The 13,491-nt window shown below is 40.7% G+C and overlaps 1 protein-coding gene across 4 annotated transcripts in view; it reads right to left on the bottom strand.

Moving 5' to 3' along the window:
• Positions 1 to 13,491, bottom strand: part of LAMA2 (laminin subunit alpha 2) — a 490,975-nt gene that overhangs the window by 165,471 nt on the left and 312,013 nt on the right. For all 4 annotated transcript variants that reach the window (XM_075063935.1, XM_075063936.1, XM_075063937.1 and 1 more), the window contains exons 18-19: positions 9,373 to 9,459; positions 1,177 to 1,388 (exon numbers count right to left, since the gene is read on the bottom strand). In XM_075063935.1, the coding sequence (XP_074920036.1) occupies positions 1,177 to 1,388; positions 9,373 to 9,459 (299 nt within the window). The remainder of the gene's footprint in view (positions 1 to 1,176; positions 1,389 to 9,372; positions 9,460 to 13,491) is intronic.

The following is a 13,491-nucleotide window of genomic DNA, read 5'->3' as shown; positions in this document are numbered from 1 at the left end:
AAATTCTTCATAAAAGTCACGCTATACACAAAGAACAAAATGCTTTACAATAATTAATTCAACCCCTGATGGAGAAAAATATTATAATTGTATACCAATTAAATATATTGCTAAATAAAGACCAGCATTGTCAAAAGAGGCCTCTCATTTGAGGTACAGGTAGTCCTTGGACTTGCGACACAACTGGTTCCTGAAAATAACATCGTAAATCGAAATGTAGTAATTTAGAACCGCAATCCTCGCCATTGTGGGACCAAGTGTCATAAAGTCGAAACCAAGTGACGTAAGTTGAATCAGCGTGTCAATTCAGAAGCATCGTAAGTGCCATTCATCATAAGTCAAACATCGTGAAGTCGAGGACTCCCTGTACTTCCATTTTGGGATGTCCAACTTGAAATACAAGTGGTTCGATATTCGGGGGTACTGACCACAATCCTAATTTAATTCAAAGGGAGTTGGTGGTGCTCAGAACGTATGGGAAAGAGTCCTTAGAGTTGGGGTCCCAGACTAAGGTACCCATATTTTACAGACCACTTTTGAAACTGTGTCTAAATGACTTTCCCACTATCAAACTACAAGTAAGTATCAGATAAAACTACGAAACACAGTAGTGATGGCCCAAAGTTTCATATTCTAGTCAAATGCTCTAGAAACTGCAACCTATGCAGCATACTGCAGTAAAACAATTGCCTGATTCTCTTCTAACTTACACTAGTTTTACACCGATGGAACTATATTGACCTCTGTGCCCTTCTGATTTATCTCAGTGAAAGGGGAGAATCAAGTCCGAAATGAAGTAAAATGTCCAACCAGTGGGCCTGAAAAACACATGGTCTTAATAGTAAATGGCAGTTGTGTTTACCGATTACTGTATCTCTTAAAACACAATTTTAAAAATGTAGTCCCTGCTGCAATACCAAACACTTAGATTTATCCTCATCACTGTTCACGTGTAGCAGGATGCTTTTCAACAATTTCTACTTTCTATATACTCACTGAAATCTCTCCTTCCATAGATATAGATATAGATATATAGCATCATTTTTACTTATATAAATATATTGAATCACTTACATGCATGCCTCCCCCTCATACACACATATCTCAGGTACTCATTAGTTATGTGGATATGGAATATATCAGTTCTGCCAGGAACAGCCAGAGTTCAGGACTTACATTGACAATTCTTTAGATCAAGAGCATCTCCAAAATATCCATCAGCGCACTTTTCACAGTATTGACCTGTTATACCAGGTTTACATATCAGGCAAGCTCCAGATAAGCTGTCACAGCTGCCGGGACTGGAAAAGTCAAGGTTGTCATTACACTGGCAGGGCCGGCATGATCCTCCTGGTATTAAAGGTTGTCCAAAATAGCCGTCTGCGCACCTAAGACAAGAGATACTATCAATCAAGGTACTTACATAGTCCTGTTAGGAGAAATGTTTACAGTTTTGTTGTCTCACTAATCACTAAGGATGGTTTGACTTGCTTTCAAGTATTTGTTTTCTTTTAAGTGCCTTAAAAAAACAGCACCGTAGATACAGAATCAGCTGAAATCCTGCCAACTCTGCTAGTAATTGCATTTCAGTGGGGGTGGGGGAATCTTGTCACTGGCACTGAAGACGAGACAAAAGCATAAGAAGAAATCTATCTATTACTCCAGACGAATTCAGGTCCATGCTGGAAAGCCTTTGTACAGCACATCATGTGTAGCTACCCAAGTAGGCTGCTTTTCTGTACTCACTAATCAGGAAGACTGACAATTCCTCACCCCCACCTCAATCGCTAGCCATAAAATCTTTTTTGGGAAACAAGTTCACCTGATAATAGAGCAGCAAATGTATTTGTTTTCCTAAAAAAATAAAATAAAACAAAACAATAAACACCAAATCTGCTACATGGAACAATTTGTTTAATGTTAGAGGGATGTATGTCTGTCACACAGAGGTCATGCAGAATGAAATCAGTAATGCAGGAAGCACGTAGCTGTAGCTAAGTAAGATATCCTGCACATTGAAAATTTCAAAATAGGGACGTTAAAAAAGTCACCTATTTTTCAATTGACCTATCAGTTGTTTTCTACAGGTACCGTGTAAAACATTACTGAATCCGAATGAACATTACCGCATGTTTTGAAAGTGTATCTTTACCGTTGCAGCCCATTTTCTATTTATATTCAGGTCTGCTCTCCCTTTCCATTGCATTTGCTCACACTTCATAGTAAGACCAACTTGTATAGTGAGAAGTGAAGAGAGGAACGTAAAAATCTCCTAGTTCAGGCTAATATTGTTGTTCATGTCATCTCATAAGAATTCAGACTAACATAAAGGAACGCTAAAACTCTATTATCTGCCATGTTATTTAAGCCAGTGTCTCCAACTAGCTGACAGCTCCATCTCATCACATACTGGGCAGGATACATGAGCAAGGATCTTGTGCATCATGCCTGGATATAGCCATACATCTCCACTACACTTTCCCTCTCAGAACTTCAGGGGCAACTTCACTCATTTCCTTCAAATTCAGCCTTTCTTTGCACTCAGCACATCCCACCAAGGTTTCTAGAGGGATCCTAACACTTTTATTGTAATACTGTCTTATGAAATGGTTATTAGTTTCAATACTAACAGAGCTCATAAAGTGCTGGATGATTGAGATTGGAGAGCAAATTCTATCTGGATCTGATCAAATATCTATCTGTAGCAGAATTCTATACAATTTAAATATAATTTTTCCTATTCCCATCATATCTCAGATTGAAAACTATCACAGTGTATATTATGTAAGCCTTACTCACACAAACAGTCCAAAAGGGACTATCTGTGTAGGTCAGTGGTGGGCAACCTGCGGCCCAGGGGCTGCATGTGGCCCGTCAGGGTAATACATGCATATATTATCTTGAACCATGAATACATTTTGAAAGTAGGGGGAAGCCTAGGGCAGTGGTTCCCAACCAGGAATCCGGGGACCCCTGGGGGGCCGTGAGCAGGTTTCAGTGGGACCTTCAACTGTAACCAGTGTTAGACTTGCTGGGACCCAGGGCAGAAAGCCAAAGCCCCACTACAAGGGAGCTGAAGCTCGGGGCCCTGAGCCCTGCCACCCGGGGCTGAAGCCGAAGCCTAAACAACTTAGCTTCACAGGGGCCCTGTGGCATGGGACACCAAGCAATTGCCCTGCTTGCTACCCCTTAATGCCAGTCCTGGCTTTTATAATCAGAAAACCAGTCGTTGTGGCACAGGTGGGCCATGGAGTTTTTATAGTATATGGGGGGGGGGAGCTCAGAAAGAAAAAGGTTGAGAACCCCTGAACTAAGGTATCTTCTGCATAGAACTAAGGTGTTTTCCCCCTCCCCAACAGTTGCAGGTGACCCTTAAAATAATCCACTTTCACTAATCCTGTACGTGCTTTCTTTAAAACATTTCCACTTCAGCTATTCTCTGATTCAGTGTGCTATGTGCCTTTGGGAAGGCTCACATAAATGAAGAGCAAAACTTTGTGTGGCATGGAAAGTAAACTTCCTGAATTAAGAGGAAAAAAATCTTATAAAATACTGATTAATGACTAAGAGCTTTATGGATAGAGTGAGAGAAAGAATTGTTGTAATACTCTTTCAGCATTTTTCTTCTTTCCATTCCATTCACTCTTCTGCACTCTCCACTTAATATGTATCCTGTGACTGACATCAAGACCAAAATGCTAGTGTATCAAGCTTGCGTCCTCAGCACTCTCATGTATGGTGAGGAAATTTGGAAAACTTATGCTCATCAGGAAAAAAGGTTGAACGGTTTCCACCTACGCTGTTTACACCACATACTCAACACCAAATGGCAAGATAAAGTCACCAACGCAGAGGTTTTCAAAGGGCAAATTTACCAACTGTGACAGCCCTGCTCAAGCAAAGACGATTGCGTTGGCTGGGCCATCTGAGTAGGTTGGGAGAGGGATGCATACCCAAGGACATGTTATAGGCAGCTATCAGAGGGAACAAGAACAACAGGATGTCCCAAGCTTCGCTATAAAGACACATGCAAGAGAGATATGAAGGAATTTGGAACTGATCCTGATCAATGGGAAATCTTGGCATGTGATTGTAATAAACATAAAGCTAAGGGTAGCATAAAATCCCTCTTTACCCTGTAAAGGGTTAATTCCACTTTTACCTGTAAAGGGTTAAGAAGTTCAGATAACCTGGGGGCACCTGACCAAAAGGACCAATAAGGGGAGAAGATACTTTCAAATTTGTGGGGGAAGGTTTTTTTGTCTGTATCTCTTGGAGCCAGCCAGGAAACGGCAGGGGAAAATATATATCCTTAGCTATAACTGAACTAAACATCTAGTTTTGTAGAAATGGTAAGTAATAGCCTAAAAGAAATGTGTTAGATTGCCTTTTGTTTTAGCTTGTGAATTTCCCTGTGCTAAGAGGAAGGTTTATCCCTGTTTTTGTGACTTTAAAGTTTTGCCTAGAGGGGAAATCCTCTGTGATTTTGAGTCTTTTGTTATTCTGTAAAGTACTTAACATCCTGATTCTACAGAGGTGATTCTTTTACTTTTTCTTTAATTAAAATTCTTCTTTTAAGAACCCAATTGATTTTTCATTATTCTTAAGATCCAAGGGTTTGGGTCTGTGTTCACCTGTACCAATTGGTGAGAATATTATTCTCAAGCCTTCCCAGGAAAGGGGATGTAGGAGCTTGGGGGGATATTTGGGAAAGGTAGGGCTCCAACTGGCCCTCCTTGAATGTTTGGTTAAATCACTTGGTGGTGGCAGCAATACTAAGGCAAGGCATTTGTGCCTTGGGGAAATTTTAACCTAAGCTGGTAAAAATAAGCTTAGGGGGTTTTTCATGTGGGATCCCACATCTGTACCCCAGAGTTCAGAGTAGGGAAGGAACCCTGACAGTGATCGTAACAAGTGGCGCCATCGTCTCCATCGGGGTATCAAAGTCCATGACAGGAGCTGGCTCCTACAGCATGAGGAGAAAAGAGCCCATGGGAAGCAAGCAGCTCTCAACTCAGATACATACATTTGCAATAAATGCCAAAGATCATGCAAATTTCAAATTGGCTTATTCAGTCACAAGACATTGCAAACTATCTACATCACAGGCTCCAATTCCCACCATCTCTCACAGACGAAAGGATGCCAACACAACCACAAAGTCACTGGCATCCTCTGTATCTATCTGGCACATATAGCCAGTGGTAGCTGCAGCCCTAGGCAATCTGGGAAATATATAACTCCTGCTCTCACCACCTGCACGTTGCGCTCTAACATGGAGCCACAGAACACCAGATTTTGCTTCTCATATAAAGAGGCCTGCTCATGGATTTTGGTACTACTCAACACTAGAGAAACATGCAGAATCAAACTCATGCTAAATCTTTTACTACTCCAGTTGCTTGGCTATTGCCTCTTCCAACTATATGGTCAAGCTTGACCTAAGTAGCAATTATTAACTAATTTCCGACCAATAGAAAAATTACTTTGATCCAAGAACCCCTATAAACTGTTAAAAATTGTTTAGGTTGCAAAGCTAAAGATAGGAAAATACTAGATTCATGGTTGCTTATGCAACCTTAATTTGGTTCCCTTGTGCTTCCAACCTATTTACTCAATAAAGCAATGGTGCCATGGGAAAAATAGCATGTGATCATGTGATTAACCATCATAATGAATATGCACAGAATGGCTAAATCCTAACTTTTGAGTGCCTGCTTTGCAACCTAAACAACATTCTTTTAACATACATGTGTTTTTTTTGTTTTTGTTTGTATTTTTAAAAGAACAAAGGTAAAAAACACATTCTATTTTGTATCGCTATAGTAATCCCCCCCATCAAACATCATCATCAGGGTTTGATCCCTGAGCAGTCAGCATTGTTGCAGAGATTGCTACTGCTTGAGCCTTTGTTAGCTGGCAGAAAGAAAAAGCTATTATCACAGAGAAGGAACAGGCTGCTGGCACTATGTGCTTGGTCCAGGAGGTGGTCTGGGGGAGCTCAGCCCTTCTTTCTCTTCCCCGCCTTGTGAGATTGGAGGCTCCTTCCTCATGTGATGCTCCCAGAGGGGAGGATGGATGGTTGAAACTACGTGCTGGGTGCAGGGAGTTATGGGGAAGATTGACTTGGCTTTCTTTTGCCTCCCTCCCCCACAAGTCAGGGGAGCTCCTGTTCTATGTGATGCCCCCAGAGTGGAGTAGGTGAATTGTCACTTCGGCCATGTATTGGGTTGAGATGGGTTATGGGACATCTTGGCTTGGCTCTCTCTCGCCCCTCTGAGAGTTGGGAGAGCTCCAGCCCTACACCACACCCTTGAGGAAGGAGAAAATGGAAGTCTGGGGAAGAAGGATTATTAGGGGAATTTAGCCTTGCTGTCTTCCCCACATCCCCCACCTACAACTGGTCTGGCAGCTCTCAAGCATTCCCAGAGCAATTCCTTTTGCTGCCACTGTTTTGGTAGTGACACAGGCCAGACTTTTCAGTGTTCAGTGATTTTGACAGGCTACCAAAATTTTCCCGACAAGCCTAGAACTGACCGTGAGAACTGACAGTCATTTCTGATACTTTGCTATTCCGCTGAATCTGAATTCAATTTCATAGGACAAATAAAAGGCACTTCAGAAGCTGGGAGGGGGAGGGAGTAGGAGGAGGAGCTTTTCCCAGCTGAATATAAGACCTGCTGTAAACAATGAATGTGTTGATGTTTCACAATGAAAAAGTCCCGGGAATCCTTTATAATGGAGAGTATTATGAATCCTAAATAAAGGAGTCCTGACCAGATCCCCCTACAACAATCAAAAGCAGGTTTGTGGGCAGCTGTAGGAATGAAAAGATATGAGGCTGTTGTTTTGAGAGAGAACTGTATATAAGATACTTTATGATAATCTGGGACTCTTAAATTAATAGTTTCATATGACTCAGATCTGTTGTCAGCTTGCGGTTGCTAAAATAAAAAAGAATTTCATGTACAATCTTTGGGCAATTACACATACACTTTTAATAGCAAATACAACATGTTTTCTTCTGCCTTCTAAATGTTTAATATAATCAATGGACGTGAGCTGTTCTACACAACTTGCTGCATTTGAAAAAAAACCCACCACTTTTTCAGATTCCATCTTGGGCATTAAAATACAGATTATGCTCCGCTCTGAAATAGCACTTGTTGCTGATGGAAACTGTCAATGACTTTGCATTGACAAACTGCTACCAAAGTGCTCCTGATGTGATTACTTCCTGCAGTGGTTAACTTCGTAGCCCCCTAGCTGAAAGGAGGAGGATGCTGTCCAAGGTGGACAGGAAAAGACAGGCAAAAATAGCACTCAGCAGGAGCAGCCACAGTGAGGATGGGTGGGAACAGGTGACAGCCTGCAGACTCTCTCTCTCTGTCTCTCTATCTCTGTGGTGCAGGGAAACTACAGCACTGTAGGGGATTTCAGGGGAAGTCACTGTGACTGTAAGTTGGACAGGCAGGGCTATACAAGGATAAATATACAGGAAGGTGAAAAAGGGTGTAAAGCAGGCTCCTTGCCTTCTTTTACACCTCGTTTGTCAATTTTCTTGCTACAATCCCGCTCTCCCACTTCTCATCCTTTAACATACATCAGTTTACACTCAGTGGTCTTCATTCATTTTAGGGTCTGTGCTGGAAGATGCTGGAGGAAACTCTAGCAGTGAGTCCCAACTGGCAGAAAGTCCACCAAAAGAAAGGTCAAGAGGGCACCATGGAAGATCCAGGATCCAGACAGTGCCCTGCAGAACAGGTTGATATGGAGGGCAAGGGGCTGTGGCCAGGGTGCCTGGAGATATGCTGATTTAGCACTGCCTAACTTAAAAGCTGCCTTCTATGGTGAAGCCCCTAAAAGAGGTGACAGTGTAAACATTGCTTTCCTTCCCACATTAGTGATAGTCCCCTCATGGGCAATTGTTCCCTGTGGTACAAAGGTGTGCAATATGCACCTCCCTGATTAGCATTAGTGAGTCAAATGCTTTTAACCCAACCTATTTCAATTTACACAACGGTAACTTCCACAGCCATTTAAATTTGGCTCTTTCAATACAACCCAGAAAAGAGATGAGGGGGATGGAAGAAGACCTTCACTAAACTTTAGGCCAGGGGTAGGCAACCTATGGGTGGCATGTGAACTGATTTTCAGTAGCACTCACAGTGCCTGGGTCCTGGCCACTGGTTCAGGGCGGGGAGGGGGAGGGCTCTGCATTTTAATTTAATTTTAAACTATGCTTCTTAAACATTTTAAAAGCTTTATTTACTTTACATACAACAATAGTTTAGTTATATGTTATAGAGTTATAGAAAAAGACCTTCTAAAAATGTTAAAATGTACTACTGGCACACGAAACCTTAAATTAGAGTGAATAAATGAAGACTCAGCACACCACCTCTGAAAGGTTCCCAACACCTGCCTTAGGTTCTCTCAATACCAGCAGCTCATGGAGGGAAATAAGACCAAGTATGCACAAAATACACCAGACTGCCAGGAGCTGGGACTGGATGACAGAGGATGGACCACTTGATAAATTGCCTTGTTTTGTTCATTCTGTCAGAAGCACCTGGCAGTGGCCACTATCGGAAGACAGGACACTGCGCTAGATGGACCATGGGTCTGACCACTTATGGCCATTCTCATGTTCTTATATATAAAACTTCTCTTTTTGTCTTTTTCTATATAGTTTAAAAATGTAATATTCTCAAACAACAGAAAAGTCTCTAAATTATTTATTGGGCATTGCTAAATATTTGTAACAGATATTTTTCTGTCACTATTTAAAAGCTCCACTTGCTAAGTAAGGTACTGCAATAGAGATCTAGAAGCAACAAAGACTTAAATATTGGTTTAAAATAATTAACACAACAAATAAATCCTGTTAGAAAAGTTGCATTTTTAGCTGTATCCTGACTTTTTAAAAAGAAGCAACAGTAATGCACTGAATAATTGATTCATCGTGCTCTAAGCATTTGACTTACATTTTAAAGACACAAAAATAATTATGAAAACTCGAAAGAGGCACAAAATAGCCAGAAAGATAATATTAAAAACTCTGATTACTTTCTGACAAACACTTTTTTGAAGTTGTAGCTCAGTGTTTAACCCAAAAATCATAAATGATCCCTTTTTTTGCAGCTGATATATAAAGCAACATAAGAAGACCAGTATAGAGAATAAATAATCTACATGAATACGTATACTCTGTGATAGAGAAGTATGAACAGGAACCTCCTTGGTGAGTTCATTGCAAGTTTGGGGGAAACAGGGAGAACAAACAGGTATGATAATCCTGTGTGAAAAGCACTCTTGCTTTAGACTTTAAGGGAGAACCGGTAAAAAGAGAGCTGTATGGCACTTGCTTACCTCTCACAGCGTGGTCCTGCATAGCCAGGAGGGCATTCATCACATATTAATCCATGACTTCGGTCTAAATGACATGTTGGGCTAAAGCTACGTTGTTGATGTTGGGCAAGAATGGGGATAAGGAGGAAACATAAAAACAAAATCATTAGCGTTTTAGTTCCCTTCCCTCTTCAGAAAGCATTACTTAGAAAACAGAGCACAAGGAAAGTCCTTCTGTTCTAGCACATGGAGTTTAGGATTGGCTCCAGCCAATAGAAGTTGGAGTGACTCTGCTATTTCTACTGACACTGGATATAGCACAACTGATGGCACCATCCCAATGTCATGTTATTATGGGACGTTAGCCTTTCACTGAATCAGTACACCATTAAAAAGCAGGAATGTACAGCTGCTTGTCTGAGCCCCTGAGGGCCTGGCAAAATATGAAACCTCAGACTACGCTCTCCAGCTAAATGTCTCTGGTACTGAACGACAATTGTTTGGAACGCTCCATTAACGTAGATTACATGGAGCGTAAAAGAAACCCAATGCACAAAAAGAAAAAGGGAGTGCGGGGAGCAGCTAAAGGAAAATATTTGGTAAAACTTCCAACACAGTTCAGGATAAAAATTCTGCCAGAGCTTTATCTGAGCAAATCCAGTAGCAACAGCAGTATCAACAAGCCATCCAGTCACACTGCAATTTCAGAATGGTCTGCAGACTACTAAGCTTTACTTCATGTATATTTTTAGCTGTGGTTTTATATAACAGAGGTAATAGTCAGATCTTGGCAACGCAGTTATTTGCACGCTTACAACCCTTCTTTGATGGTGTTTTACCCTGGCTGTATTCCTCTGCCCTGTAGCATTTTGTTTTCTATGTTTTTCCTCCCAGTTACATGATTGACACACTGTAATGAGGTAATCTGCTGGCACACAGAAAGATATAAACCGTTTTAGAACAACAGGAGATCCATCGCTTTACCACTTTAAAGCATTCTTCTGTTTCAATTATAAATTAATTTAATTCTATTTATAACCACTCTGGCTGCCACAGGACACACCAGTGGTCCAGCAGCCTTAGGACAAAGCTCCATGAAAAGAATGAGTGCAGTAGGATTAATAAATGTGAACAAGGATTTGTAATTTTCTCTTTTTCCCCTGGGGGTAGGTATTGTTTACACTATTATGAGCCATGTATCAAACTCTGAATGTGATCTAGAAATCTGTGAGAAGCCAAAAGAACTGCATAATAATTAATTCATTCCTATAGAAATTGACATTTCAGAGTTGTGATGCCTTTTATTGCCTATGTAATGCACCTTTACAGTCATGTGAAATTGGCTCACATTACATAGTTTAGCAGCTATTTTGTTACAATATATTAGCATATAGTAATATAGAAGTAATAATAAAATTAGCAGTATAAACATATTTCCACACTTTTAATTATCAGAAAAATATCACTCAGATCTGTTTTTTTCAAGTTTTGTTTTTGTGACTTAAAAAAGTAAGCTAAGTCTGAAGACCTGCTCAGAAAATCCTTGCATAGACGTTGTTGAGTTGTACCAGACACATTTTACTCAGATTTAGAGTGAAAGGTAGGGATGTCCAATTAAGTAATTTGATGACTTGAATACTCTTTAGACTTTTGTATGTACATAATACATACTCTGGCCACTTCCTAGGTTCTTGAAAACTAAATCACGTAATGCAAAAAAAAATGAATTAAATTATATTTTAAAAACAGAAACTGTGTGTTAACTGTATGCTCGAGAGACAATGTGAGTGACGTAATATCTTTTATTGGCCCAACTGCTGTGGTGAGAGAGACAAGCTTTCAAGCTACGCAGAGCTCTTCTTCAGGTCTGGGAAACATAGTTAAAGTGCTGAAGAGCTCTATGTAAGCTCGAAAACTTGTCTCTCTCACCAACAGAAACTGATCCACCTCACCCACTTTGTCTCTATAATATCGCAAGACACACACAGTTACAACAACACTGCATACAAGAGTGTGCTCAAGGAGATTTGGTGGATCAATATCCATGAACCTCGAGATTTTGAGCAAATTTTAGGTACATAAATAATTGGGGAAAATTATGTGTCAGTGAAGAAAGGCAGAAAGTTGCTGGAAATGTTTTGATCTTTCTTCTGAGCCACCTTTGAAGGAATTTTGCTGTTACTTTCTGAATGGTTTACAGGAGCCAGACCAAGAATACTAAAAAAAAATGTCACCAAATAAAGCCAAGTTATATTGACATAACAGCAGCAATGATGAAAAAATGAATATTTTAAACAAACCTCGTAATATGCCCTAGTGCAATAGACATTCTTACTATTTTATTTTGTTTTAATATCATAAAATACATTTACAGCTGGCCCTGAACAGTAAAATTAGAGCCCAGACTTGCACCAAAACAAAAAAGTTTGGGAATGTTTGTATCTACAGTTTTGGCTCTATCCATTTGCAAAATTTGATTCCAGATTTGGATTCCAAACACTTCCTTCCTCCACCACAGCTTAGGAGTGATCAAATGGCATGCTGGTTTGGGCCCATATCTTTAAGGAAAAAATCTCAGTATAGAAAGAAGAGCTTTCATCATCCAGTTGTAAGAAAAGCATATTGCCAGCGAGTAAACTATCTGATATAGGCATTTTGTTACAGACATTTTGCCAGTGAAAACTAACCCCACCACAAGATTTGATTTAGGCCACTACACTCTTGCACAATATAAAATTCTGGTATTGTTTTTATAGCACTCCCCTGGTTAACTGAGGGCAGGACTGTACTCCAGGATATATTGCTACAGTAGGGAGATTTACTTCAGTCTTCTACTTCCACCCTCATAGTAGGGAGCTCCACATGCTGTTTATGCAGCAGCTGCTACTGCAATCTTATCATATGTGAGCATGAGCATGGAGCCAAGTACAAGTAACATGAATGAAGCCAGGTATGTCTATAATGCAATCATGGGGTGTGACTGCAGCTTGAGCCAACATACAGAAGCAGTGAAGCTGTGGCAGCATGCCCGTTAGGGAGAGCTAGCCATGTGAGGAACTACTCAGGGTTCCAAGGCAGGGCTGAATAGCCCATGCTGAAAAGCATGCTGTCCTGGCTTCACTGCTCTGGGAACCAAGCTAACTAGATTAAAGCTAGCTCAGGTATGTCTACTCAAGCTGCAGTTACACCCAGTGATTGCAGTATAGACATCTCTTTATTAGAATCAGCCTGTGGAGTGCTCAAAACTGTGTAGTTATGGGAAACTGAGGCCCATAGGGCAATCTGAGGGTTCAATACCAAGGAAAAGCAAAAGGTGCTCTGCACAAATGTGTGTGCTAGATGGGGTGAGGGTGCAAGAAGCCCTTCCACTGCAGTACACCCATGCTAGACGAAGGCAATCTACTGGTTCTGCTGGGGAGTACCAGGTGACATGCCAGTACTAGTGGATCCAGGGGGATCATATTGGGTCAGGTAGGTGTAGAAAATGTACACTGAAGAGCAGCACCATCACCAGGACAGTGCTGTTGAGAGGGAAAGTTGTACACCACTTTTCTCCAGGATCTCCACACATGTTTGGTCTGATTTAAAATGAGATGTGAATGTGGAACAAAGTCACTGAAGTCAGAGTTAGACGGATGTAAATAGAGCAAAAACTGGGCCACCTATGCAGGCAGATTGCTGTTCAGGTGATGCCCTCCCTCCCTGTTCCCTGCAGAGCTCTGCTCCATAGAGAAATCATTTAGCCCTAAAGTTCTTATGAAATGATCATCATCTTTGTCTCCTAAATATTAAAGCAGATAGGAGATTGACTTAAAATCTTCAACATTGGGCACCTAAAATGCTGGTGGCACTAACAATGACACTTTGCTGCAAGAAGACCAAAATCAGCTTGTGGTTGGAATATGCTAAAGAAGTTAATTTGAATCCATATATTTATTTTAAAATATGGCTTCATATGTGAGACAAGCAGAATAGAAGAGTCAGAAGATCCTATATGAGGGTGTGCAAGGAGAACTTTACCTGGACTACACGGTATCAATAGAATTTTGGTATTTTGAACTGTCAGGACATTGCACTGGCTAAACCCAGTGAACTGTCTTTCAAAGCACACAGTCTACTGAATTGCTTGTACTTAAGCAT

Source organism: Chelonoidis abingdonii, chromosome 3 (assembly GCF_003597395.2).
Source record: "Chelonoidis abingdonii isolate Lonesome George chromosome 3, CheloAbing_2.0, whole genome shotgun sequence".
Taxonomy (NCBI): Eukaryota; Metazoa; Chordata; order Testudines; family Testudinidae; genus Chelonoidis; species Chelonoidis abingdonii.
Note: the sequence above shows the minus strand (reverse complement) of the source record. Positions and strands in the feature narration are given on the sequence as shown.